This window comes from Bactrocera neohumeralis, chromosome 2 (assembly GCF_024586455.1).
Source record: "Bactrocera neohumeralis isolate Rockhampton chromosome 2, APGP_CSIRO_Bneo_wtdbg2-racon-allhic-juicebox.fasta_v2, whole genome shotgun sequence".
In the NCBI taxonomy this organism is placed as follows: Eukaryota; Metazoa; Arthropoda; class Insecta; order Diptera; family Tephritidae; genus Bactrocera; species Bactrocera neohumeralis.
Genome location: NC_065919.1, coordinates 23,857,166 through 23,883,235, shown reverse-complemented (window position 1 = coordinate 23,883,235; position 26,070 = coordinate 23,857,166). Strand labels below are relative to the sequence as shown.

At 32.0% G+C, this 26,070-nt stretch overlaps 1 protein-coding gene across 5 annotated transcripts; it reads right to left on the bottom strand.

Moving 5' to 3' along the window:
* Positions 1–1,860: 1,860 nt before the first annotated feature.
* On the bottom strand, positions 1,861–26,011 carry LOC126767726 (probable ubiquitin carboxyl-terminal hydrolase FAF). Of its 5 annotated transcripts, none has more exons than XM_050485504.1 (21): positions 25,458–26,011; positions 24,041–24,319; positions 23,602–23,927; positions 22,963–23,111; positions 21,913–22,898; positions 20,935–21,192; positions 20,251–20,850; positions 18,217–19,593; positions 16,383–18,145; positions 16,003–16,318; positions 14,490–14,643; positions 14,201–14,351; positions 13,834–14,142; positions 12,624–12,735; positions 12,451–12,560; positions 12,024–12,375; positions 10,581–10,840; positions 9,952–10,522; positions 9,496–9,888; positions 8,390–8,534; positions 5,285–5,433 (listed from the first exon to the last, which is right to left on the bottom strand). In XM_050485504.1, the coding sequence occupies exons 3-20, from the start codon at positions 23,859–23,861 to the stop codon at positions 8,406–8,408; spliced, it is 8,250 nt and encodes a 2,749-aa protein (XP_050341461.1). In that variant the 5' UTR covers positions 23,862–23,927; positions 24,041–24,319; positions 25,458–26,011; the 3' UTR covers positions 5,285–5,433; positions 8,390–8,405. The 5 variants fall into 5 exon arrangements, 4 of the variants coding, with proteins under 4 accessions (XP_050341288.1, XP_050341375.1, XP_050341461.1 ...); XM_050485587.1 differs by having other exon boundaries at positions 8,432–8,534; positions 25,458–26,010; XM_050485331.1 differs by lacking the exon at positions 8,390–8,534 and having other exon boundaries at positions 1,861–5,433; positions 25,458–26,007.
* Between the last annotated feature and the right edge of the window lie 59 nt (positions 26,012–26,070).

Here is a 26,070-nt window from a genome sequence, read left to right as displayed (position 1 = left end):
GAAGTAATTGCAAAGAGAATTTTGAAATGTTAAGATTCATTTATTTTTCATATTTTATTATTACTTCTCTTTTATAATTATAATTAATAATAATAATAATAGTAATAATATAAAGCCTTTTTGATTTGATGTATATTTCACTTTTTTTATTCATTTCACTTAAATTAATAATTTTTTAATATGGATTATTTTATTTTTTTATCATCATTAAATTAAAAAATATTTATTTTTCTGTTATTCTTTACACAACGTACGCGTCTCGATTTTGTTTTTTCAGCCATTATTATTATTTTTTTTTTTTTTACTTTTTAAGTATTTTGAGTGATTTTGCCTATCCACATATGCATAAAGTAAAATAGGAAAATAATTGTTGTTAGCAGAAAATAGAACAAAAAACTAAATAAAATTAAATAGTTTAGCATAAATACCTTTAATGTCACGTTTATCAGAGATTTTTTTTTTTAATTTGTTCGTTATGAAATATATTTTTTCGAATATAAATATGTTTTTATATCAATTGAATAGGATATATAAATACAGTTCACTTTATCTAATTTATTATTTTTTCTATTATTTAAATTCGAATATTTTTTTCAATTTTGTTTTTTTTTTCTTAATTTCGTCGACATTATATTAGTTTGAAAACTGCTGAAATGGTGAATTTTTTTTTAAGTATTATATGGTAATATAATATATGCAGTTGTTTTCAATCTCAGATGCTTCAAACAATATTAAAATGTGCTGGCCAGTTCAAGCTTCGAAAGTGAAACAGGGTTTAAGAATTTAAAATTAAAATTTTAAAACTTAGTTCATCGTGTAATAATTATTAGGGAGGAAATACAGTTACATAAGTTTTTTTTAACTCATGTGCAAAATTTATTGCCTATTAGATACAAAACGACTTAATTTCAATCATAGAACGCTGAAACTTAAAATTTATTTTACAATAAATTAAACTATTTTATTATTTTTAATTCATCCAATAATTTTTTGTTCAATTTCTACTTTTTACTGTTGTTATTATTTAACTGAAATTTTTAATTATAATAATTGAAAAAAGTACATTAAAAAGAAAAATTAAAATGTCACAAATATGTTAAAATATTAAAATAAAATAAATTTAAAAAAATAAGAAATTATAAGAAAAATAATATTAAAAAGATTTCAAATAAAATTAATTAAGAATTACAATAAAAATAAAAAATTAAGCATATTACTTAATTAAAAGTAAAAAAATATAAATCAAAAGTTAAAAGTTTATTAAAAAATAATAAAAAAAAAGATTTCAAATAAATATTAAAAAAAAAATAGTTAAATAAATATTAAAAACATTTTTTAAATATCAAAAAATAAGTTTAAAAAATTATAAGAAAAAGAAAATAACTTAAAAATTAAAAAAATAAATAAATAAAAATAAATAAATTAATTAAAAAATATATTGTTTATGTAAAAAAAAACAATAAATAAATATTTAAAATATTGAAATAAATTAAAAACTGTAATAAGAAAATTAAAAAAATAAATCAATCATTGTTACTTGATTCAATTCAATTTAAATGAAGAAAAATTTAGGCTGTTCGTGTTAAATGTTAATAATATAATTCATACAAATCTCTATTTATAAAATTATTTTTTCACTGCCATAAATATTAAAAAAATCAGCTGTTGTTTAAAAAAAATCAAATATTTGTTTATATTTTTTAAAAAGTTTAATTTATTTTTGTCAATTCTTTGCTTTTTTATATAAATAAAAATATTTCTAATTTTTAATTTTTGCAATTAATAATGCTCGTAATTTTAATTTGTTTTTTGGTTTAACTAAACTAAATATATTTTATAATGGAATTAATCATATGCATATAATTTGTAATAATTTCTTCCTTTATTATATTTTAGATTATTTTGAAATATTCGTAGTAGTAAATTGGTAGCATGTTGCAGTTATGTCGAAATCACGTAACTTAAAATTATTTATACACATTTTGCATTACGTTACGTTACGGTAAGCCGTTAGTGTAACGGAATGACAACTATTTTCGAATTTTAATTTCGCATATTGTTTGTCAGTTTTTGGAGCCTATTGGTTTAAATATTTTGCAACAGAAAGGGTATTTTGGTAGGTATGAGAATATTTTGGCGCAATAACGTAGGCACATGAAACGGAAGAAACGGTTTTGGTAAAACTGTTTAAAATAATAAAATTTGTTTAAAACTACTGTTTTCGGTTAATTTACAAAAGATTGATGTACACATGAAATATATGATGAAACTAATAAAGTTAAAAAAAGGTGTTCTAGAAAAGCAAATTCAACGCATAACAACAAAACATGATGTTTTTGAAAATGAAGCAAAAGAAACACAGTTAAAAAATATATACGCATATATGTATGTATATATTAACAAATTTTACAATCCAACGATTCGCTGCTTAATCAATTCTAATATTTTCCACTCACTAATACATATACTTGGTATTTATTTACTGTTTAGTTTTTAATTAATTTCTTTTTTATTTTATTTTGTATAATTAAAAAATCTAATATGTAAATAAAAATTAAAAAATTATATTGAAAATGTGTGTGCAACGTTGTACGTGCACTTCTACACGCATTTACATTCATTTATAAAACAATATCTTAATATTTTTTTACATATCTTTTGCCATATACTTTCATAACTAGCAGTTTTCGTTTTCGGTTATTCAGTTTTGCACATTTCATTACAATTGTTAGACGAAGCGCACGACCTTTTCAAGGCTCTGCGTTACTTAGTACATTTGGGACGAGCTCATACAATGCAAATTTGGCTTCATTTAATATGTGTTTAATTTTTTGTTTTGTTTTGCTTCGTTTCGGTTATTTAACTACTTTGTTATTGTTATTAATATGTATTCTTGATAAAGTTTGTTATATTTATTTTACATAATTAAATTAAATGAAAAACGTCGTATAACATTTTCGTAACTAAAAATGTGTAGCTATAGGCGCACACATACATACATATGTGTATATGTATATATGTTATATTTTAAAATAAATTTCTAAATATTTTATCATGTATAACGGTACTTGTGTGTACGCGTTAATGTTGAATTCAACTTTGATTTAATTACTCCTCATTTATTTAGTTAAAGTTAATTATATATATGTATGTATGTATTTATTACTGTTTATTAAACACTTTTTTTTTAATTTCTTTACTTCTTTTTCGCAAGCGTAATAAATGTTTAGTTATTTACTCTTTTAGGTTACCAGCATGTTTTCATGTTTTGCTTTGACTTAAGTTATTTTTATGCTTATAATGTCAGGCGTTTAAAAAATATATTGTGAAAAAAATAGTAATAAAAACAAAAAAATAAAAATGTAGTTTTAACTTTGATATTAAAATATTTAGGTATGTAGTTTAATAAAAAGCATAAGTGTTCAGCTTTGAAACACATTGTGAAAATTAAATTCGAACTCAATATATGCACAACAAATCCAGCATAGTTGCGCCCAATACAGCCATGGCAGCGCAATGCAAATCACCTTCTTCACACCTTTTGCTAACTTTCTAATTATTTCGTTACTAGTATGGATGTATGCATAATTTATATATTTATAAGACTTGCAACTATCAGTGCTGCAATGTCTGCTGTACGGCACATACACATCATGCTTATACATACCTACATATACATATATTTTGTTTCAATATTTTTTAAAAATTTTATTATAATTCTTTTTTCAATTTTATTTATAATGTTTTTCATTGTTCCGAGTTAGTTAGCGTTTTTCTTGCAGAGCAAAAAATTAAAAAAGTTTTAAGTGTAGTGTCTTGCATTAAAATCAAAGTTATTTATGCGCTCTCCACGATTTACAGTGACTGTCTTAGTGTAATTTGACGTATGTGTATGATTGTGTGTGTGTGAATGCGTTGCAGCAACCGTGTCTACATTCCTACTTTTTTTCATTTTTCATTCCAATTGCAGTTTTGCTGTTGTAATGCAAGCTTATGCTTCCAGCAACAATTTCACCAATAAATCAATTTATATTATGTGTGTTAGGTATGTAGCTTCTGCTGACCTTTACTTCTTCTTACTTTACTGCACTTCAATTTAATACTATTACATAATCGTTTCGAATTTTACTTCCAAATCGTGCAGTTGCATGTGTATTCCGTTAATGTTTGTACGCATTTTTTTAGGTTATAGAATTGTGTATGCGTATTGTATTACTAATTATTTCGTATGAATTCCTTAATTATTTAGTTTATAACTAGTGTGTTGCATACGTTTTAAAAAGCCTGGCTGTGGCTGCGCTCCGGAGTAACTTGCACCGATTTTGAACGACTCCTTTGTGTACTTCGTGCGTTGCGGTATGCACCTAAAGTTTAATTGCGCTTAGAACGCGCCATTAACTAATGTGTCTGTGTAGTAGAAATAAGCAGCTTGTTCGCTTTGGAATTTTGCAGCCCGCTTTAAGGCGCCGGACCGAGTTTAAGCTGGTTTCCAAGCCGCTTGCACATGTTTTCAGCACATTCTGGCACATGCACTTTCGCTTGTTATGCTATAACCCGTTTGGGGGTTTCTTCTACTAACTCTCCCACAATCAGACACTACCTCACTCTCTCTTTCTATTCTCACAGTTTCTTCACTATCCTCTCCATCATTTCGATTATCGTTTGGTTTTATTATTTGCAATATTTTTTATTTATTTTATTATCATAATGAATAAATTAAATTAATAATATTTGCATCTTTGTTTTGTGTTTGTTTGCTTTGTTTCGCTTCGCTTTCATTTCCCCTCCAATCTATATGCTTTTTTGTATGTATGTGTGTGTGTTTGTTTCTTAAACGTTGGAAAACGCACGTTTTACGTATATTTTTCCTTTTTTGCTCCTTTCATTCAATAGTATTGTTATTGCTGTTGCATATGTAGTTTTGGTTGTTTGTGTGTGGGGTTGTGTGTGCCATTTCCTCTATGAATTTTAGAGCTTCATCTACGTTATTGATTGTTGTTCATTGAGTGCTGTTGTTGTTGTTGCTGCTGTTATATTATCGCCGTTCTCCAATTTGGTTGTTGCTTTTGTTGCTGCTACTGCTGCGAGTGTGTTGATTAGTGTGTTTGTGGTTGGTGCGATTGTGGCTGTTGCTGCTGTTGTAGTTGTCGCTGTTGCTATTATTGTATTTACAGGCAGACTGATTGAAATCGTTGTTGTTGTTGTTATTGATGATGTGACTGCCGTCAGAGCAGCTAATGTAACTACACCCGCTGCTAGTTGTTGATTTTGTTGTTGTAGTTGTATGAATGCAGGCGACATTATTGCCATTGTCTGCTGCTGTTGCTGCTGCTGCGCTGTCAGCATTGCTTGCTTGGAGTTTTCGATGTCTGGGCCAGTCATCATCGTCGTCACTGTAGTCGTTGTCGTCTCACCAATGCCGCCGCTGGTGGACTGTATTCATATAAACAGTAGCAAGGCATCAATATGGTTTTTGTGGTTGCCACCATGCAGCAGCCAAACAAGTTGCATGTGAAATGAGAAAGAGAGAAATTAACAATATAGTACATAAGAAATATTTTTAAATATTTTGTTTTAAAATCGATTAAAAATAATTTTTTTTTATTATTTTTTTTACAACACAGCCAAATATTTACAAAAAACATTTTGCAACGAAATAGTTAAATCAAAGCATTTACAATATTAATTCGTAATCAAGCATCAAACGTTTTTGCAACCTAAGAAATCTAAGCCTCAGCTCAAGTTCACAGGAACACAGGGCTAACAGCTAGTTCCAATAAAAGCTAAAGGGCACGGTGAATTGGAAGCAGTGAAACTGTGGTGTGTATGTGTGCTTGTGTACATACATACATACATTTGTAGTAGTGTTTGCGTCAAGCATGAGTATGCGTCCAGGTGTCACAGGTGCTATACAAACTCCTTTGTATGTAAATGTGATATTTGTACATACATACATACATACATTTAGCGAATAACTCAACAATCTTATAAACTTCGAACTTTTTAATGGAATAATATAAATATTTATACTTATCAAACGGATTAAATTAGCACCGAAATCAAGAAATCAAAAAATAATCATATTTGTAAACAAACTGAAGAAATTTAGAAAAATAATAAAAATGAGTAATTAGAAAATTACACTAATTTTCAGCAATTTTGCGACTGTGATGTTAGAGGAAGTTACTTCCTAATTTCCGGTTGCTAAAACAGAAAATTATATTTAAAATTTCCTTTATATTTCAGAATTTATATTCGAATGTTGAAATTAAATCTTACATAAAATTCCTAAAACCGATTTTATTAACAAAAACGTTAATATAAATAACTTAATGATCATTTAAAAAATTAAAGTATTAAAAAAGAAAAAACATAAATTTTTAGTGTCAAAAAACTACAATGAAAAGAAAAATAAAAAGAGACAAAACTACTAAAAAAAAAGTATTAGTAAAAAATTAGAAAAAAGTTACATTTAATTAATAAAAAATTATAAAAACAAGCTGTAAATTTATTATATTGCGAAGGATTTAAAATTTCATATTTTAGCATAGAATTTAGCTTCTCATAAGCTACAAATATGGCAATAATTTTTTAATTTATCAAAAAATAATAAAATTAATATTTATTTATTGAATTATAAAAAAAATAAAAATTTATAAAAGTTATGAAATAAAAAAATTAATATTTATAAAACGTAAAAAAGTCATGTAATTATAATTATAAAAACTAATATTTCTAAAAAGAATTAAAAAATTATTAAATTAATTTAAAAAAAAATATTTGAGATGTCCTGATTTCGAAGTCAATTTAGCTTTTTTGTTGTAGAGGCAGAAACATTCCTAAAGTAATTTCGAGCTATGGTGCCGAGTTGACAGTTCATGGCCGGATAAAAATCCGTGTCCGTTCTGGTTACTTAGACCCGATTGTCGTAGGAACGGTTGGTGGTAGTTTGACCCACACAACTTTTATTATCATTTTCGGTTTTAGCAACAAAAAATTAGCTAGAAATAACCTCTAACATCACTGTCTCAAAATGACTGGAAACGATTTTTATACATTATTACTATTAATTGATGTTATTTATAAAAATGAACTTGCACAATGTTAAAAAAGGGTTTTTGTATTAACTTTTAGAATAATGGATAAGTTGTTTATAGAGGAATTTAAAATATAAATTAAAAAATATATTTATTGTTTATGATAATTTTTTTTGATTTGTGAAAACGTTCAATGAAATTTTTTTTCAAACAAGTTTCTGTGTAAACAAAAACAAACTCATTTTATATCAACGATGGATAAGATTTTATAAAAATAAAGAAAACAATGAAAAACACTAAACTATCTTAATTGAACAAAATAAAATAAATAATTTAATAAGATTATTAAAAAAAAATTAAAATATTAATTTAAAAAATTAAAATATTAATTTAAAAAATTAAAATAAAAAACTAGATTTCAGAAAAATATTTATACAAACCAAAACAAACGTATTAATTAAAATTGTAAAAAAATTAAATAAAAAAAATAAAATGAATAAATAAAGTAAATACATAATAATATATACATACATACATATGTATATAAGAAAAGGAAAATTGAAAAATGTATATAAAAAATTTAAAATAAAAAACTAGAATTCTAAAAAATAAATTATAGAACAAAAATAAACATATAATAATTAATTTCCTATTAAATTTTCATACTTTTTATACAAAAAGAAAATAATAAAACCAAAATTTATATAATAAAAAAAAAAACTAAAAATATTAATTATTACAACAACATATGTAATAATTCATTCCCTACTCAACTTACATACATACATATATACTTTTTTATATAAAAAAAAGAAAATAATAAAACCAAAATTTAATATAAATGTGACAAACAAAAAGTATATTATTATCATTAAAAAGTGTTTGTTTGATTCTGCAGATTTCAAACACAAAACCACCAATTAACCTGGCACATTGTTTGTTTGCGAAACAATTTTACAGAACAAAAAAAATTAACAAAAAAAATTGGAAAAATAGCGAAAAAAAATTTTGCACTATCTATAAATAAACGCATTTGCGAGATTAGCTGCAAGTGTGATCAAATGCGAATGCCGCAATTCAGTGGGTGAATCAAGTGAAAACAATACACAACATTACGCTGCAATATAAATAATGCTGAATAATGTCAAATAACGCCAAATATTAACAACACTGCGTCAAATGCTAGACAAACAAGTGTGTGTGGGTGTTGTATATGTGTAATTGTGTGGATGTGTGTGCGTGAGTGTATGCCGCTGTGATTATTGTTGATTATGGTTATTTTGTTTTTGTAGCTGATTCTGTTGCATTTTATTTGCATACAAAGCGAAAAAGAGTATTTAAGTTCAACTAACTTTGCGCTAAAGTAAATTAAACTAAACGGCTTGAACTGTTACCGCGTTGCTGTTGCTGTTGTTGTTGTTGTAGCTGTTGCTGATGGTGTTGTTGTTGATGTTGTTGTAGCTGCTGTTGGTGATGTTTACTAATTCCCAAGGTACGCTAATAATGTATTTATATATATATATATATATGAAGTATATATAAATAAATAATGTAAATAGTTTTGGGTATATATGTGTATGCATTTGTATATATGTTTATGTGTGTGTTGTTGGTCAAATTTGTGTCATAGTCAGCGTAGACGTTGAGATGGAATATAAGAATAGAACAGCCAAAACAATTAAGATCAGATGATTTTGTTCCAAAATGGCAAAATGCATGAATGTAAGGTACAAATTTCAAATATTAATTATATAATGCTGTTAAAAGCTAAATCATGTTATTTTATTTTTTTTTTAACACTTAACACCGAAACCTTAAGTCGGTTAGATAAGAGAATGTAGTTATTTAACGCTATCAGGGATTAAAGATGTTATGAGAGATTGGTTAACAGCAGAAACATGTCTTATACAACTTATACATACATACATATATATATAAGATATGCTTTGATTAAAATAATATTAGTAAGACTTTCGCATTACTATTTATCCCATATTAGTGAATTTGAAGTAATTTAATTATTTTTATATTCTTTGGCATGACATTTAAATACTCAACTAATTCAAACACTGATCAGCATTCCTTAAAATATATGTATATGTATGTGTCTTTCAAGAACCTACTTATATCATACAAATCTCAGTAGAAACAACTATGAACACATGTAAGGATCACTTCTAACCTCAAAATACAAGTATATATATACTAATATTTCCTATACACATCCATACAACTTCAAATTCAATACCCAAAGCATATAAAACAGAAAAATATAAAATTTTTAAACTCCAACTGTGTTAACAAAACAATAATAGTAATAATAATAATACGTAAAACACAAACAAAACTAATACGCTAGTAGATATGCTTGAAAATCTCATTTACCCGCTGCTCTGGTATGCTTAGGAGTGTACGAGTACATTAGAAATGCTACTGTCGACTTTTAGGGGGGAATTACCGTTTTAGGGGAGAGCGTCAGCTGTTTCACACTGGACGTCAAACCGTTTATGTTTGCATCTGTGTTAGCTTGCTGTTGTTGCTGTTGTGGTTCCGTACTATTAACTGCGGTCAAAACCCCACCACTGCTGCTGGTCGAAGTGGTTGTAGTTGTTGTTGTATGACTATCAACCGCAAATGTATTCGCAACAGTCCAATAACCGGTGGTGCTGCCGCTGTTCACCGGTCCCACCATAAACGGTTTGTGTGCTGGACTAGCGGGTACTGTATCATCATCCACAGCGGGTGCATGCAGCGTCTGTGCAATTTGTTGCTGCTGCTGTTGTTGCAGCTGCTGCTGTCGCTGTGACTCATCGGCTGGCTCAATATCCGACTCATTGGTCTCCTCTTGTTCCTGCACAAAACATTAATTCAAATCACAAATCATAAATTAATTGTTGTAGTGTTTTTAGCATACCTCTTCGGGACATAACTCATATGCCATGGTGCACGTATTCTTAGCGGATTGTGAACGCTCCAACATATAGCCATTTGTGTTATCATTGCTCTGGGCCGGTGGTGACCACGAATACGAATTGTATTGACAGCTGCGTTGCCGATCCAATTCATCTTGCAACCACTCCACCGCCATGGTCCAATGCCGTGCGATACTGGCATTCGAATTAAGCATCTGTAGGGCCACTTGTGATTTGTGGAATAGTTGTGTAAGGCATTTAATTATTTGGTATGCGCGCTTTTGATAATGCGTCTTTGTGCGCTGTATCGTCTCCAGCAGGCCTTCGCGTTCCTCCGCTACACCGTTTAGGGCATTATGTATGCGATGATGTTGCCACGAATCTTCGATTAACAATATATGCAACAGCAATTCGGTGTGATGGCGCATATCGTGACAGTAGGCGAAACCACATTGCCACAACAGTTCGGTTAGTACAGCACGTGAGAAATGTGGATTCTCCCAGCTGCAATACTGCAGCAATTTGATGCCCTCCTCGCCAACAGCTGTGTCCTCGATTAGTTTCTTAATATAGCTGTTTAGGGAGAAATATAAGTATGGATAATTTCAAGTGTTTCACTTTCACAACGTACCCCGTTCGATTGAAGAGTATGTCAGCACATTCTGGAGATAATGGCACCAATTCTTCACGCCTAATATTTGAATCCTTAAATGGATTCTCAAGTGGTTGTGCATTTTGATTCGAGTTTTGGCATTTGTCAGAAATATCGCTGCAACGTATTAAATGCGAGACCACTTGATGCAGTTTGCTCAGTTCGGGATATTGATACTTTATCGATGGACCGGGACCCTCGTCCAAAGCGACTTGCATGAATATAAACGGCACATTCAACTGTAATTATATAAATATATATATTTTTTTTAAGTAATAGATAATAGAAATTAATAGTTAAGGCAATTACAAAAAATAAAACATTATTAATCTCAGTAAAATTATAATTCTTAAATTATTTTGAAAATAGTTAATATAAAAATATAAAATAAGTATACTACAGCTTTAATTACAAACAAAAAATTAAAAGGTAGATACACTAAAAATATTTTAAAAATCAATAAATTTTTTTAAAATGTAAGTAAAATTATTTTAAAATGTAAAAATATTAAAAATATAAATATAAGCAAATAAGTCAAAAATAATATTAAAATTGTACTACAAAATATTGTAACAAAAATCGGAATAGAAAAAAATAAAAATAAAGGAGTAAAAAATAAAATAAAAATAGGAAAAAAAGAAAAAATTCTAAAGAAAAAAATAAAAAATTAAAAAAAAAACAAATAAAAATAATATTTTTTATTATTAAAAATATATATTAAAAAATGAAAATACTAAAACAATATAAAAGAAATAACAAAAAATATTAATAAATAATTAGAAAAAAATAAAATAAAAAATATTAAAACAAAATAGCAAAAAAAAATTTAAAAATAAAATATTATACAAAACTAAAAAAAAATTAAAAAATAAAATAAAAAGTAGGAAAAAATAAAATAAAATAGTATCGAAATAGAAAAAAAATAAATATTACTAAGGAAAATTCAAAAATTGTAAAAACAAAGAAATAATATAATAATAATAATATAATAATATTTTTTATTATCAAAAATATATGTATATTAAAAAATAAAAATTCTAAAACAATAAAATATGATAATATTTTTAGTATCAATAAACCTATTTTTTATTATTAAATATACATACATACATATATATTAAAAGAAAAAACAAAAAATATTAAAAAAAAATCAAAAATATTAAAAACAAATAAAAATGCCAAAAAATACTAAAAAAAAATTAAATACAAAAAAAACCTATTCTACAAAAAATGTCGGAAGAGGTAAAATTAGTTTAAAAATACATACATAACACAAAAATAATAACATATTGCATATTCATATTTTCTGCACAATAGTATTACAATTCTTTAATATTAAAGAAACATTAAATGTAAATTAAAAAAAAAATATATATATATTTCCAATAAGAAAATGGAGATACGAAATAAAAAGTCACATACCTTCAACAGTTGTTGCTTTTCCGGTATGCCCAAGCCCACATACATGCTAAATAGACTAAAATAGTGCGGCAAATGTTTGCCATAATCGACGGCTTCACACTTCAACAAATCTAAGACGCTTATTAAAATCTGTTCACACAAATTGCTGCCTTCGTAGCCAGCCAGCGGCTCGTCGGCTATGGCAAAGTGACAGAAGAAAACCACCAATTTGACAAACACAGTGCGAACTTCCGGCGATGGTGCCATCAATATATATTCACCCAAACGGGATGATGGATTGAGTAGAGCATTGGCGGCGAACCATTTGCGCACGAGCGAAGAGAAACGAATGTGATGTGATAAAGTGTCGTACCTGGAAAGTGTAAGCAAATCAAACATAAGTATGAATATGAATTAAAAATGTCCGATATAAATAAAATAAACGTACCACTCGATAACCGGTCCACGCAACGATTTTTTCGTTCTAAATCCTGTGTGAAATAAGAATTGCGATGCTAGTTGAACGCCTAGCAATGAAAGCTCTTCAGCAGCTGGTGTCTGCGGTAAATAGAGAAAGTAAGCAAACATATTTAAAAGCACATAGCTGTAAAATATACGTACCATTTTGTCCGGACGTGTTGACGGTATACTACAGCTAACTAATTTTTTAATGAAATTGAAAAATTCCACCGAGAAAATACTCTTCGAGTGCAAAAATCGTACATTTTGATGACTGTGGAAATAAATTAAAAATTAAAATAAATAAAATTGGTATTTTTGTGTATCCTCAGCAGGGTTTTGAATAATGTGTTAAAAAAATAATTGCATTAAAATTTAAATTAATTTTTTTTGTAATCCCGAAACACTTAATTCACAATAAATTTTGAAATTTCAAATCAAAAATACCGTAGAAAAGAATTAAAAAAAAAATTTAGTTAAAAGAAATTTAATTTGAAAAAGTTAAAAATAAAAAAAAAATTAATTAAAAAAATTACATTTTTTACAAATAAGAAAAAACTTTAACTTCGGTTTTGTTGCTATCCTTCACAAATTAAAAAGATTCCAAACAAGAACTTGATTTTGATGGGTTAGTTTTTATGACAGCTATATACTATAGTGGTTCCATCCGATCAATTTCTTCACAGATTGTACCTTTGCCGAACACAATAATTCGACCAAAATTTCGTGAAGATAACGTCAATTAAAAAAAGTTCTCCTTATAAGAACATGATTTTGATCGTTCAGTTTGTATGCCAGCTATATAATATAGTGGTAGGATATCGGTGGTTACGAAAAATGAGTAGATTCTTTGAGAGACAGGGACGTATACAAAATGTCAGCTCGACATATCAAAAACTGAAGGAATAGTTTGAGTATATACAGACAGATGGATACGGCTAAATCGGCTCAGCTCGCCATGCTGATCATTTAAATATATTTACATTTTATAGAGTCCCCAACGTTTCATTCTGGCTGTTTAAACTTCGTGGCAAACCTAATATGCACCCTTCAGGGTATAATTAAAAAAAAGGAATTTACATTTTTTCTTTTCGAGGTTGCGCACTACGTATTCTACCATTTTGAGCTAGAGCTTGTACAGAGCCAACCATATTCAATACTCTAAAGTAGTGGTCGGAGGAATTTTACACATCCAAACAATTTATATTTCATCAATTTTTAAATCCGATTTTGCAATTTAAACTTAAATTTTCTCTTTTTTAAATGCCAGCATTTTGAAATCAAAATTCTAATTTACTTTTTAATAATTTTTTTTTTTTGGATATTTAACTAAAAAATTCGCAACCCTGTTCTTCAAATATTATGCACTCACCGCACGCTGCGTTCGATTGGTTTTGGCAGCGGTAAAACAAAATTACGACTTTCGGCCAATGACAACTGCTCCACACAGGGTTCGAATTGTATGGGTTTTTGATCGCAACGCGTATAGAAAAGCATATATGCATTCCACCAGCGCTTCTGCCGCCGGTATTGCATGCGCTTCAAATTATTATCGTAAATTTCGCCCATGTAATCGCCACCGAAACATTGCGCTTTCAATTCTTCATCTTCGTGCATTTTACATTCACTCACTTCGCCGTCGTCGAATTTATACCATTGTTCCTTGCCAGTGGAGGGATTTCTAACGAAATACAATTGATGTTATATTGAATATTATGCACATATAGAGTGCAACTTACTTAGAAAGTATATAACTAAAGTAATGGCCACCGGAAGCCTGTCCGCTATGTACCACAATGCCACTTAATTCATATTTGGTTGTTTCGCCATTCGATTGGCAATTATCACCCACCTCAATGACTTCACCCTCCAATTTGGCTAAGCCAGAAACTGAAAGAAAGAAATAAGAATCATTTTTGAGTTAATTTGATTAGCAAAATATGCTGCGGCAGTTTAGTTTTCATTAATTAAAAAATTGTGCGCGGAGTCCACTCGCTTATTCGTGTGTGGTAGGTATTAGTTTCTTACCTGTATACGGTTCCATATCAAGAACGCGTGGGAACTCAAAGTAATCATTAAATTTAATGGCGCAAACGCGCTCGTAATCGTATTCGAAACGCTTTAATTGAATGGCTAACACAGGCGGTAGTTTTTTTACACACAACCGCTTAATTGTAACTACCTGAAACGATAAAAGAAATAAGAGCTTGAGTATAATGTGTGTATATAAATGAAACAAAATTGAAACACTATCGATAAAAGTCACGAAAATTTGCAATTTTATTCGCAAAAAATGCGAGATCATCAAATATCTCTACATAACATTACCATACAAACAAGCTTTCGAGTTTCTTTAATTTATCTCTTATGTTACGTTAGATTTGCAATTTTTACTTGTAAAATCGGAATTAAAAATTGAAAATTTAATTTTCCATCCAAAATCGGAATTAAAAATTGATAAAATATAAATCGTTTGGATGTGCAAGTTTGCCGACCAATACTCTAAATTATTGAAAAGGATGGCTCTTTGCTAATGGTAAGCTACGAGATACGCAATCGTGAACAAAAGCAAATTAATCTTTTTTTTTTAATTTTTCAAAACTTGTGATCAATTTTTTTTTTAACTTTTCGAAACTTGTAACTAATTTTTTTTTAATTTTTCAAAACTTGTGATTCATTTTTTTTTTAAGTTTTCAAAACTTGTGATTAATTTTTTTTAATTTTTCAAAACTTGTGATTATTATTTTTTATTTTTCAAAACTTATGATTATGTTTTTTTTTTTTAATTTTTCAAAACTTGTGATTCATTTTTTTTTAAGTTTTCAAAACTTGTGATTATTATTTTTTATGTTTCAAAACTTGTGATCAATTTTTTTTTTAACTTTTCGAAACTTGTTACTAATTTTTTTTTTATTTTTCAAAACTTGTGATTCATTTTTTTTAATTTTTCAAAACTTGTGATTATTATTTTTTTTTAATTTTTCAAAACTTGTGATTATTATTTTTTATTTTTCAAAACTTGTGATTATTTTTTTTTTAATTTTTCAAAACTTGTGATTCATTTTTTCAAAACTTGTGATTAATTATTTTTTATGTTTCAAAACTTGTGATTATTTTTTTTTTTTCAAAACTTGTGATTCATTTTTTTGTTTTCCATCCGATATTTGGGATTAGAAATTTGAATATTAGTTTTATTAAGATTTTTATAACTACAAAATAAAAAAAAAATTAATTAAATTTTCAGGTATGTTTTTAATATATTATCTGCAACACTAACTACAACAATAATAATAACAATCTAACAAGATGGGAAAATTCTTAAGCAGTTATAACAAAAAAAACACGTGGAGAGTAAAATTTTGAAATTAAAAAAATACCATTTTAACTAGAGCCTTATGCATATAACCTACTTATACCTTCTAACCTACTACATTTATAAGTTCAAACGATATCAAAAAAAAAACTTTTTAGCTGCCACAATCACAAATATTTCGTAACACAATTCTGGCGACAATTTAATAGTAGAAACCAATTTACTTACTTTTTTATCACATTTATCACAATGGTATGCATCAGCGCCCTCTAACAGTTCCCCTTTGACATACTGCTCCAGCGATTCTGTTAATGAGCTATGATTTCGTATATCCACGCTGAACACACTGAACGGCTCCTCCTTGGAATAGCGATGCGGGCACTCCTGACATATCTTCTGATCGCTAAACGAACCACCCAAAGTGGCATTCATCAGTTGCGTATGGCCCAAGGCCTTAAGGCCTTCATCCAGACTTTCGAAGAGCGACATAAAGAATTCAACTGCATCTTGTTGCTCGCGCAAATTAACCGGTTCACCTTGTAGTCTAAAAATAAAAGCAAAATCAGTACGTAATCATAAATTAAGTATTCTAGCCTCATGCAACTCACTTAAAATATGCCCACAAGCCACGTGGCACATAGTATTGCAACGAACTGTGACCCAGATGGCCAAATATCGCCTGCACATATTTCAATATGACCACGTGATAGTTTTTCCGCACATCAGTGCCGCTGCTATTGTCTTCACCGTTACCAGCACTGGAGAAAAGCGCACTATTTATGCTAGCCACATCAGTTTCGCCGCTGAAATCTTCATTCTCAATTATAGCAGCACCGTCAGCCTTCAATATACCGACGCGTATGGATGGCACCATATACAATTGTTGCAACACCGAATTCATGTAGCATGTGGCGCCGGCATTCTTCAAACCACAAAAACCTTTGACGGGTCGTGGACCAACCGGCGGTAGAAAGTCCCATTCACGTAACGGATCCGTATCGGTGCACACGAAATCGATTAGTGTGTTGGTCAGCAATTTCATGTTAGGAACACAATTCTGGCAAAGTGCTATCAAGAAATCGCAAGCCGCCGCTATGGTGTGAGGACTACGACAAACGGGTGGGGGTGATGTGGGATTTCGCAATTTGTTGAACTTCCGCAAGTGCAGGTATTCACGTGAAGCCGGAAAGAGGAAAATATCAATAATCTCGTCGATCAACTCGGTAAGTTGGGCTTTGGTCTCCGGCGACAAAAAGAACATCAATTCTTTGGCCAAACATAGATGACCCTCCAATAGATCCTCATGCACCTGTATGTCACCGGTATGTATAACATTTTCGCGTATCTTCTGCAGCCAATTGATCTCCTCGGTCAGTAAGCCGTCCCCAATGTTCAGCGGCCAATTGCACACACTGCCATAGGAGAGTGTGCGGCAGAGCAATTGAAAGAAATCGGCGCACGTTGCCTCGTATTGTGGCACGAGCGTTTTCAGTGAATTCACCAGCAGATTAACCATATAAGCGAATGGACGACGATCACCGGCACAGTAAGTGCATGAGAGAAACAGCTGATCAGCGGCGATTTGACGCACATGACGTGATGGATTCTTCAATATAAGTGATGTGATGAATTTCGGCCAAATCGGATCGTTGTTTAATGCCTCGTTAGCACTGGGATTAAGTACCAATGAAATGGTTAGCACTTCGAGCGCCTCTTTACACATGGCAAAGTCCTGCGCATCCGGCATTGTTATATCATTGGCAAAGTCATTTTTATTGCCAAGCGCTTGCAGATTGCCACACGATGATGACCAAGCCAATTGTATAACAGCCTTGATGGTCGCTATGTCTGGGCATGACCACTGCAGTGTCGAGCTGAATAGTATGCGACAACGTTCACCCTCGGCGCTGGCCGAAAGCATTTCCGCGGCTAAATTTTCAGCCAATTTTGTGGAGATGGCACGCATAGTGCTCTCCGAATTGTTCGGTATCGAATTCAGAATTTGCTTAAGTATTTCAACTTGTGAACGTGCGCCTACATCGAAATCGCGTAGCATCGGCTCGTCGCCGACACGTGACAGCACATAGCCGACCGTGTAGAGGAACAATCTTGCAAGGTGTAGCACACAATGAAATGCCGCACGTTTGGTATGCATATCGGCGTTGGGTAGGAAATTGTTTTTGGTCAACAGCTCGAGTATGAAATGTGCGCAGCCCGAATGTAACCAAGCCGATTGCACTTGCATTGCCGCCTCACCGTAGGGATCCAAAGCTGGTATCAGCAAACCATTCAAAACACCCAAATTGTAGAGCACCTGTGCGGGTGTGCCATGCAGAAATAGCATCTCAGGCGTGCATTCCTGAAGATTGATCTGTTCACAATAGAAAATTAGAATAAATAAGTGGTAAATAAATGGGGTTTAAGTTGTAAATTCTGCATTACCTGGTCACCATCAAAGGCGGTCGTATTTTGCACTACAACACTGCCGTTGCCTACGCCCACCGTTTCAGCCTCTTCCTCTTTTACGCCACTTGGTATAGCGCTGCTGCCACTGACGGCTTCCGCTGTCACCGCGGCTCTAACAACGTCATTGGTGCCGACCTGCAGTTGTCCCTGCACGCGACACATGGTTTGCAACATCTTTACGGTGTGCCAATCACATGGCAACAAATGCAACAATGATTTTGCGCTCTCTCGCAATCGACCATGATCCAAGTCGCTGCCCAGTTGATACAGCTTCAGGAAAAACTCGGTATATTTGTAGTTCTGTGCGATGATCACTCCGGGCAGCGTGCTCTCCGACTCGACACGTTGCATATCGGGGCAGGGACGTGGCGGTGAGCCGGTGCTGGAGTCGCTGGATGAATCGGGGCTACTGGCCAGCCCTGGACCGACTGGTGTCAACTTGGCTGTGAGTATCATTTTATCACGTATGGCATACTGATACAGTGGATTGATCTCATCGCTAATCTCAATTAGTTCACCGTTATTGTAGAACAAATCGACTTTTATGTTGGCTGGTGAATTGCCTTTGATGCGTTTCAATAAATTGCGCTTGAATGATGCCACCGTTTCATTACTGTGTGTTGTCACCTCAATATCGTCAATGGGTCGGCCGGGATTTTGAAAGCGTATATAGAGACTAGTATTTTTGCCGCGTGTCACCCGACTAAGGGGCAATAGATAGCGATCGCCATTAAATGAACGATCACATTCTTTTATATACTCTTGCAATACTTTTATAATACGGCACATTTTCTCAGCTTCAATAAAACGATCCTTAATATCCTTCGAATCGGCATCCGCTTGACTAGGATCATTTGAACTGTTGCTGCCAATTGTTTTGCCCAAAATAATTATATTACTATAATGTGTACGTAGTCGTTCGCAGCATTCGGCAATGAACATTTCATGAAAATCACAAATACTCTCTTGCAGGCGCGGTCCTAGCGCTGTCGAAACCTCTTTTAGCAGATCAATAGCCTTATTGGCGATTTCTTCACCACCCGTGGTAATGACTCGCCACAGATAGTCTTTACCAATGAGATCCTCATTGTCAAGTATATAACCGCGATGTATTGCTTTCAATTTATCCTCCTTGGAGTTGACAGCCTTGAAGAAGCGTTCGAAGCATTTGATGCCACTCTCAGTCAACAATTGCGGATCGAGTTGTAAAATATTGTTTTCGAAGAAGTCTTTATTTATGCCTGGATCCAGGTCGGGTTCTTCGCCCATTAATTTGCCAAACCATCGAAAGCACTCTTCACGATCACTTGGAAATACTGCGTTTACCGCCAGGCAGTGCCAAATTTGCTTAGCCTGTAGAAGAGATATAAATGTAAATGGGAGTTATTATATTTAAAAACATATTAAGCTTTAAAATAAAATACTATAAAAACTTAAATTGTAATATAAATGACATTTATATAAAATCGGTTCTAGAACTACTTGAATCTAGCCGCGCTGACACGGTTGACTTGCTTTATTACAAAAGTTGGGTCAACGTAACCGGAATGGACCCGGGTTTTTATTCGATTAAGTACTGTCAACTCGCGAGTTTTTCTCAAAATAATTTAGGAAATGCTTTTTGTCAATAAACAGAGGGTTGTGTTGTGCACTGCCGGCAGAATGACCGTAAAATTAAATGTAGGATAGGTCAAATTAAAAAAAAATCAAACGCAGGTCAACCTAAGGCCAATGCTTAGCATATTAGGCTAGAACGTCTACCCTTCCGGTAGAGTCAGACTTCTAATTCCTTTCCAGTAACGTAAAACCTTGTCTATTACTAACTTTTAACCCTTTACAGATACTTTTATTCTTAATTGTTTTTGTTGTAGCAGCAGAAAACAATCCTGTAGTAATTTCGAGGAATGATGCCAAGTTGACAATTCTTGACCGGATAAAAATTTGTGTTCGTTCCGGTTACTTAAGCCCGACTGTCATGTAAACGGTCTTACCCTAAGTCTTATTACTCACCTGTTCGGCACACAACCACAGTTGCCCATCCTTCAGCAAGAACTTCAGAAAATCCAAGCGCTCTTGTATTTGCATATTATGTGGATATCTTCCGTCGATGCATAATGTGTTCGGCTCCACATTCGGCATCTCAGCGATCATAGTGCGTATTTTGTCCATATACGTAGTTAAACTATTTGTCACCAGAATCACCAAAGTATAGTCGTTTTGCAAACGCTCGATGACTTGTTGACGATTAAGTGTTTGCTGTGTACGCGGTGCATGGCTGGGCAAAGAATCGTATAGGCAACAGATTTCACGTATTAAACGTAAAGCGGGCAACACCCAATTATCACCACTCTTCAATTCTTGTACACATTTATCTAACCAGACAATTTTCTGCGCGTCACGCTCCTGCGAACAGCTGTAGTCCAAGATTTTTACGTGTGCCGCCAAAGCTTGATCCAATACATCTGGTTGTATTTCCTGACTATGCGCCAACGTCCAAAAAAGTTTCAATACTTTTTGTGCCATTACACCATTTTTATCATCTTCAGCCAAGCGTCTTATCAATTCAAGCAGTCGTTCACGTTGACGCTTATTGGCGTTTGTCATGCTTGTCTAGTATAGCGTGGTAAGATGGAAATTTGAGAAATTGTTATTTTGCTAGCCAATTTTTTTAATTAAACTTGTGCTATTTACTACCTGAAACGATTCGAAGAGATGATCCAGCTGTTCGGGTGTAAAATCCCAAGCCAATTTCGCCAAGAGATCATGCACATTCTTTACAATCGCCTCATGTTTACCCGCTTGTGCACGCCAAACGGCATCTAAATCCTCTAGCGTCAATGCGTGCTCTTTGATCAGAAAGCGTATGATTTTCTCCAGCTTCTCAACATATTGGGGTTGATGTAGCGAATCTTTCAGAACAATACCCAGCACATCAGAGTCTTTAATCCAGTTCTTTTAAGAAAACGGAAATATTTTTATTGATATTTGAAATAATATTTTCATAAAAATTTAAAAAAATATGTTTTGTTAATTTACTTATGTTGTTTTGATTTTTAGAAGTTTTCACTTTTACCTACTTTCTTCTTAAAACCTAAAATCTAAATCTAAATATTCCATTTACCCAAAAGATTAATTTTGGAATACAAATTATTTTGTTTTTCAACTTCCAACTAAATTTTTTATACCCTGAACAGGGTATATTAAGTTTGACACTATGTTTTTAACACCCAGAAGGAAACGTCTGAGGCCCTATAAAATATATATTTAAATTATCAGCATGGTGAGCCGAGTCGATTTGGCCATGTTCGTCTGCCTGTCTGTATGTTTTTCCGTCTGTCTGTATATACACGAACTAGTCCCTCAGTTTTTGAGATATCAATCTGAAATTTCACCCATCTCATCATCAAAATTTAGTTCTTGTATGAAAAAAAAAAACTTTTTTTTTGACAAGATATTTTCAAGAAATTTCGCATAGATTATTGTCAGAGGCAAAACTATCCGGATAAATTGCTAGATCGGACCACTATAGCATATAGTTAACATACAAACATAGTGATCAAAGTCAAGTTTTTGTACGGTAACTCTTTAAATTGTGATAGGTATTACGGCTTCAGTGTCACCGAAGTTAAAGTTTTTCTTGTTTTTCTATTTATTTGCTAATTTTGTACTCACAGCCATGCGCTCCGCCGTTAACCAGTCCATTTCATCATCTGGCAAGCAGTGTTGTAATTGCTGCGTGCGATGTGAATAATATGAAACAGAGCTGAGCACCTTATTGATTTCATTTAGTGCATTCATTTTGCCATTGAAACTAGAGACTTGTAGTAGACGTAGTATCATTTTCAGACGAAACATTTCCAGATCTCGTATCAAATCCTCTTGTCCTGGCAAACGACTTGCCAACAAACGTGCCGACTTCACAATACCGTTAATGTAATCGTTTCGTCCCTCTGGTTTCGCTTCACGCTTCAATTCATCATCGGAGAAACTATCTAATAGATCCAATACCACATTCCAAATTGGCATGAAGTATTTGGCAATAGTAGCAGGTGTTAATAGCTCACTGCACTGCCCGAAAGGACGTAGTAGACTAAATATCAACGCCAGTGTTAATTTATTATCTTGACTTTCGTCGGACGCCTGTGACGATTTGCTAGTCTTACTGCTTAAATCTAAGCCAGATCCCGACGACTCGAGTCCACTTTGCTCTTGATTCTTCTTTAACAACTGCAAACCACAATTGAATCGCTCCAGCAGATTATCGAAACCGCCAAGCTGACCGAAACGATTGATTAAATCAACAAGCCAGCCACGGGGATTTTTAGGCTCTGGTGGTGGTTTAGCAAACATTTTATTAGCGTCTAATACGCCCCATAGAAAATCCGGTGCAGCAAAGCAACTGGGTTGACGTGCGGCATTGAATGTGTTAAACTTGTTCTCCGGATCAAAGACCATAGCAAGCAAATCCAATAAATAGGGATTATCACGCGGCATATGTATGGCAATTAAATGGAGTAACTTGCCGCACGACAATAAAATGCAATGATGGATATTGTATTTCCATGAATTAACCGCCTCGTCGGTAAGGATTTTTGAAAAGGAAGTAGTAAGCGCATTGCGATAGAATTCCACACATGGTTCGCAGTCATGATCCACACCTAAAGTATTAAATAAAGTATAAGTTTCTGTTTGAATTTTTTACACATCAAACGTTCTACATACCTGCTGCGGTTAGCGCAATTGCTGCGTTAAGCAATACTTCCAACTCTTGTTCAGGCAGCACTGGTACAACCCAACGCGGATTTGAGATCTTTTGTGTCAATGAACGCAATTTTAACGTAGGAAATGATGAAATCAGTTTTTCGGGTGTTCTAGTAATTTAAAATGAATATATACTTTAATGCACTAGCCTAAAAAATTTGAATTTTATGAAAGTATGAACAAAGATTGGGTACGTGTTAATCAAATTATATGACTCATTCATTTTATATGTACTACTAGTTGTGTGCTTGTTTTTATTAGCCCTAACATTTAAATTTCTCCTTCTTATGCATTTATATTTGTTCATGTTGCGATAAGACACGAACAATTTTAAAGTTTACTCAAAAATGTATAAAATAAATATTATTTGTTGTCCATTTCAAAGAGGAAAGTGTTTAAAAATTCTAAAAAATAATATTTATTAAACTGTTGCCAAATTCCCTGCAATATATTCGAAATTCGAGGAGTAATTAAAAATATTTCTCTTTTCATTTTAATTGTTTACCTAACGTGGACAAATCTAAACTTTAAATGTTTAGGAAAATGTAACTCAGATGATACAAAGATCAACGGTAATAATCACGGTAATAACAAGCTTACATGTTGTCCACAACAGCGTTGTTGGCCGTTGTCTCTCCACCTTGCGAAGTTGCATCCGGATTAACTGTAGAAGGTGTAGGTTGTTCTACACTGCCATTGTTAACACCTCCCCCACTACCACCGCCAGTAGTATTCCCAAGGGTTGTGCCACTATTACTATTTAGATTGCTATTTGTATTTGCCGTGCCCACATTTGAATTATCGTTACCGGTACCACCACCTCCCCCGCCTGTCTGGCGTCCGCGCGTATCAAACGTCATCTCTTCGTGGTAGTTAACAGAGGCACTAATACTGCTGCACTTTAACAATTAAATGCAACTTCTAATCTATTTGGAATATACGTCGTTAATGTTTATATAAAATATATACATACATACATTTATTGTATATTATAGTCTAAACTTTGTTTTTCTTTAGATTTGGCATTAATTACAATTACCTTTTACAGCCACCGCCGCTTCCACAGCTGCAACCTTTTGATTTTGTGCTTCGTTGTTATAGCCGTTGTTACTTTATGGGTATAATCTATTAGTAGCTGTAGCAATAATTATTACTTTATTGTTTATATTATTGCTTTATTTTTAATTATCGATGAGAATTATTTTATATATTGCTTGCTGCTCTTTTACCTCCTTGACCCTTAATTAAGCACAAGCAATTTGATGATTTTGCTATCGGTCATTTACATATTCAATAGGGAGAAGCATAAATCCATTTACTGAAAATAAAGTTAGCCACAAAAGAGAATGCGTTAGAAACATTGTAGCAGAAATCACTTCAGAATCTGATAAGTTGCGATGAATTGGAATGTAACCGCAAAGAAAGATGGAATTAGCCAAGAAAAACGGAAAATCAATACTAATAAAATTTGTTAGACGTTGTCACATTTTTTTAATTTTTATTACTAATTCATTCACAATATAAGCACTTTAAGCAATATAACGTATTATTTTATTTAAATATGTTTCTAGTAATATTACATCACTTTGTTCTTTTACATTATTAGCAATAGTGTCGCTCTCCTTGTTCCAGAAAATGTTCTATATGTATCTTCGCTAGTTTTCGCATTTCGTTTTAGATTTAAGCGTTTAAAGAATTCATTAATATGTTTTGAATAAAATATTTCTACACAACTTATTAGCCAAATACAGGTATTATTGTATTATGATTGTATATATACACGTTTTAATTGTTTTAGTTTAAAAATTAAATCATATTAAAATTATTTTAATTGACACCTTTTCACTATATTGAACCGGTGTAAGTTTGTTATATTGCCAGAAAGTGTTATGTAGCAGCATATATCACAGAATTATTAATTGCTAGGTTTATTTCTACTTCAAATTACGCACTCATCTAAGTTCCAAAAGCAGTCGTAAGACAAATTTCGCATGTATAAACACAATGTTAAAAATTGAGTTGCATATCGATTATTGATTTTTATATCCCATTTTTTCCTTTTCACATTTCGATGTTCGGCTCAGCTGCGCACTTTTCGTTGTTTACTCATCACTACTCGTTTCTTCACACAAAATTGTTATTCAATTGCCTTTTTATTTCTAATTCGTATAAATGCGATATTCGTTTATGTTTACGACACTTTTGTAAATTCTTTTAATAATCTTGTTTGTTTTCCTTCATTTTTTTCCCCCAACAGCGAACTGACTATTCAAAAGCAAACACCGAGAATCTTCGCAATTTTCTTTTAAACAATGCCAGTCCGTTATCGCTCACTCACTCTCCCTACAGCTGTAACCTACTCATTTTCTTGTCTTTCTCGAATGCATTCTTTTCGCCGTCGCTAAGTCTCCTTTTTCGCAATATCATATTATTTCTTCCTTCCATTCCAAACTCACCATTTTTTGCATCCGCCCTATTACCATTGGATTGCAGTCGAATTCCGCTTTGTCTTGATTTTGCAATTATTTGACCACTTTACAATTATATACCACAACTATGCACAATTAGCAATGATCACTTATCCTTTTGATTACTTTAACTTCGGCTCTTTCTTTTCAACTACAACGTCACCGTCTAATCAAGTTAATATTTTTTGAAGATTAGCGAATTTTCCATATCCCGCAAGCAAAATCAGCCGGCCAGCAGACAAAATGGCGACTCAGCCACTGTGGTGAAATAGGATCTTCCTTGCTAGACTCTTGCTGCTCCGCTTTGGTTTTTCCTTCACTATCTCTCCTATTTTCACGTAATTTTTTACAATCGAAAATTACTCGTTTAAACAGATTTACAGATTTTTTACGAAGTTTAACACCTTTCGTTGTTACTAAATATTCTTTTCTGTATATTAATTAATTTTAAATTTTATTATTTACTACAAATTCCCTTTGCGTCGTTTTATAAAAATCAGTCGACACTTTTCGGGAATCGTTGCAAAAAACTTGCCGAGTTCTTTCGAAACAAGACGTCATTTGATTTTTGGCAGTTATGAGGTGAAATATATCCAATATA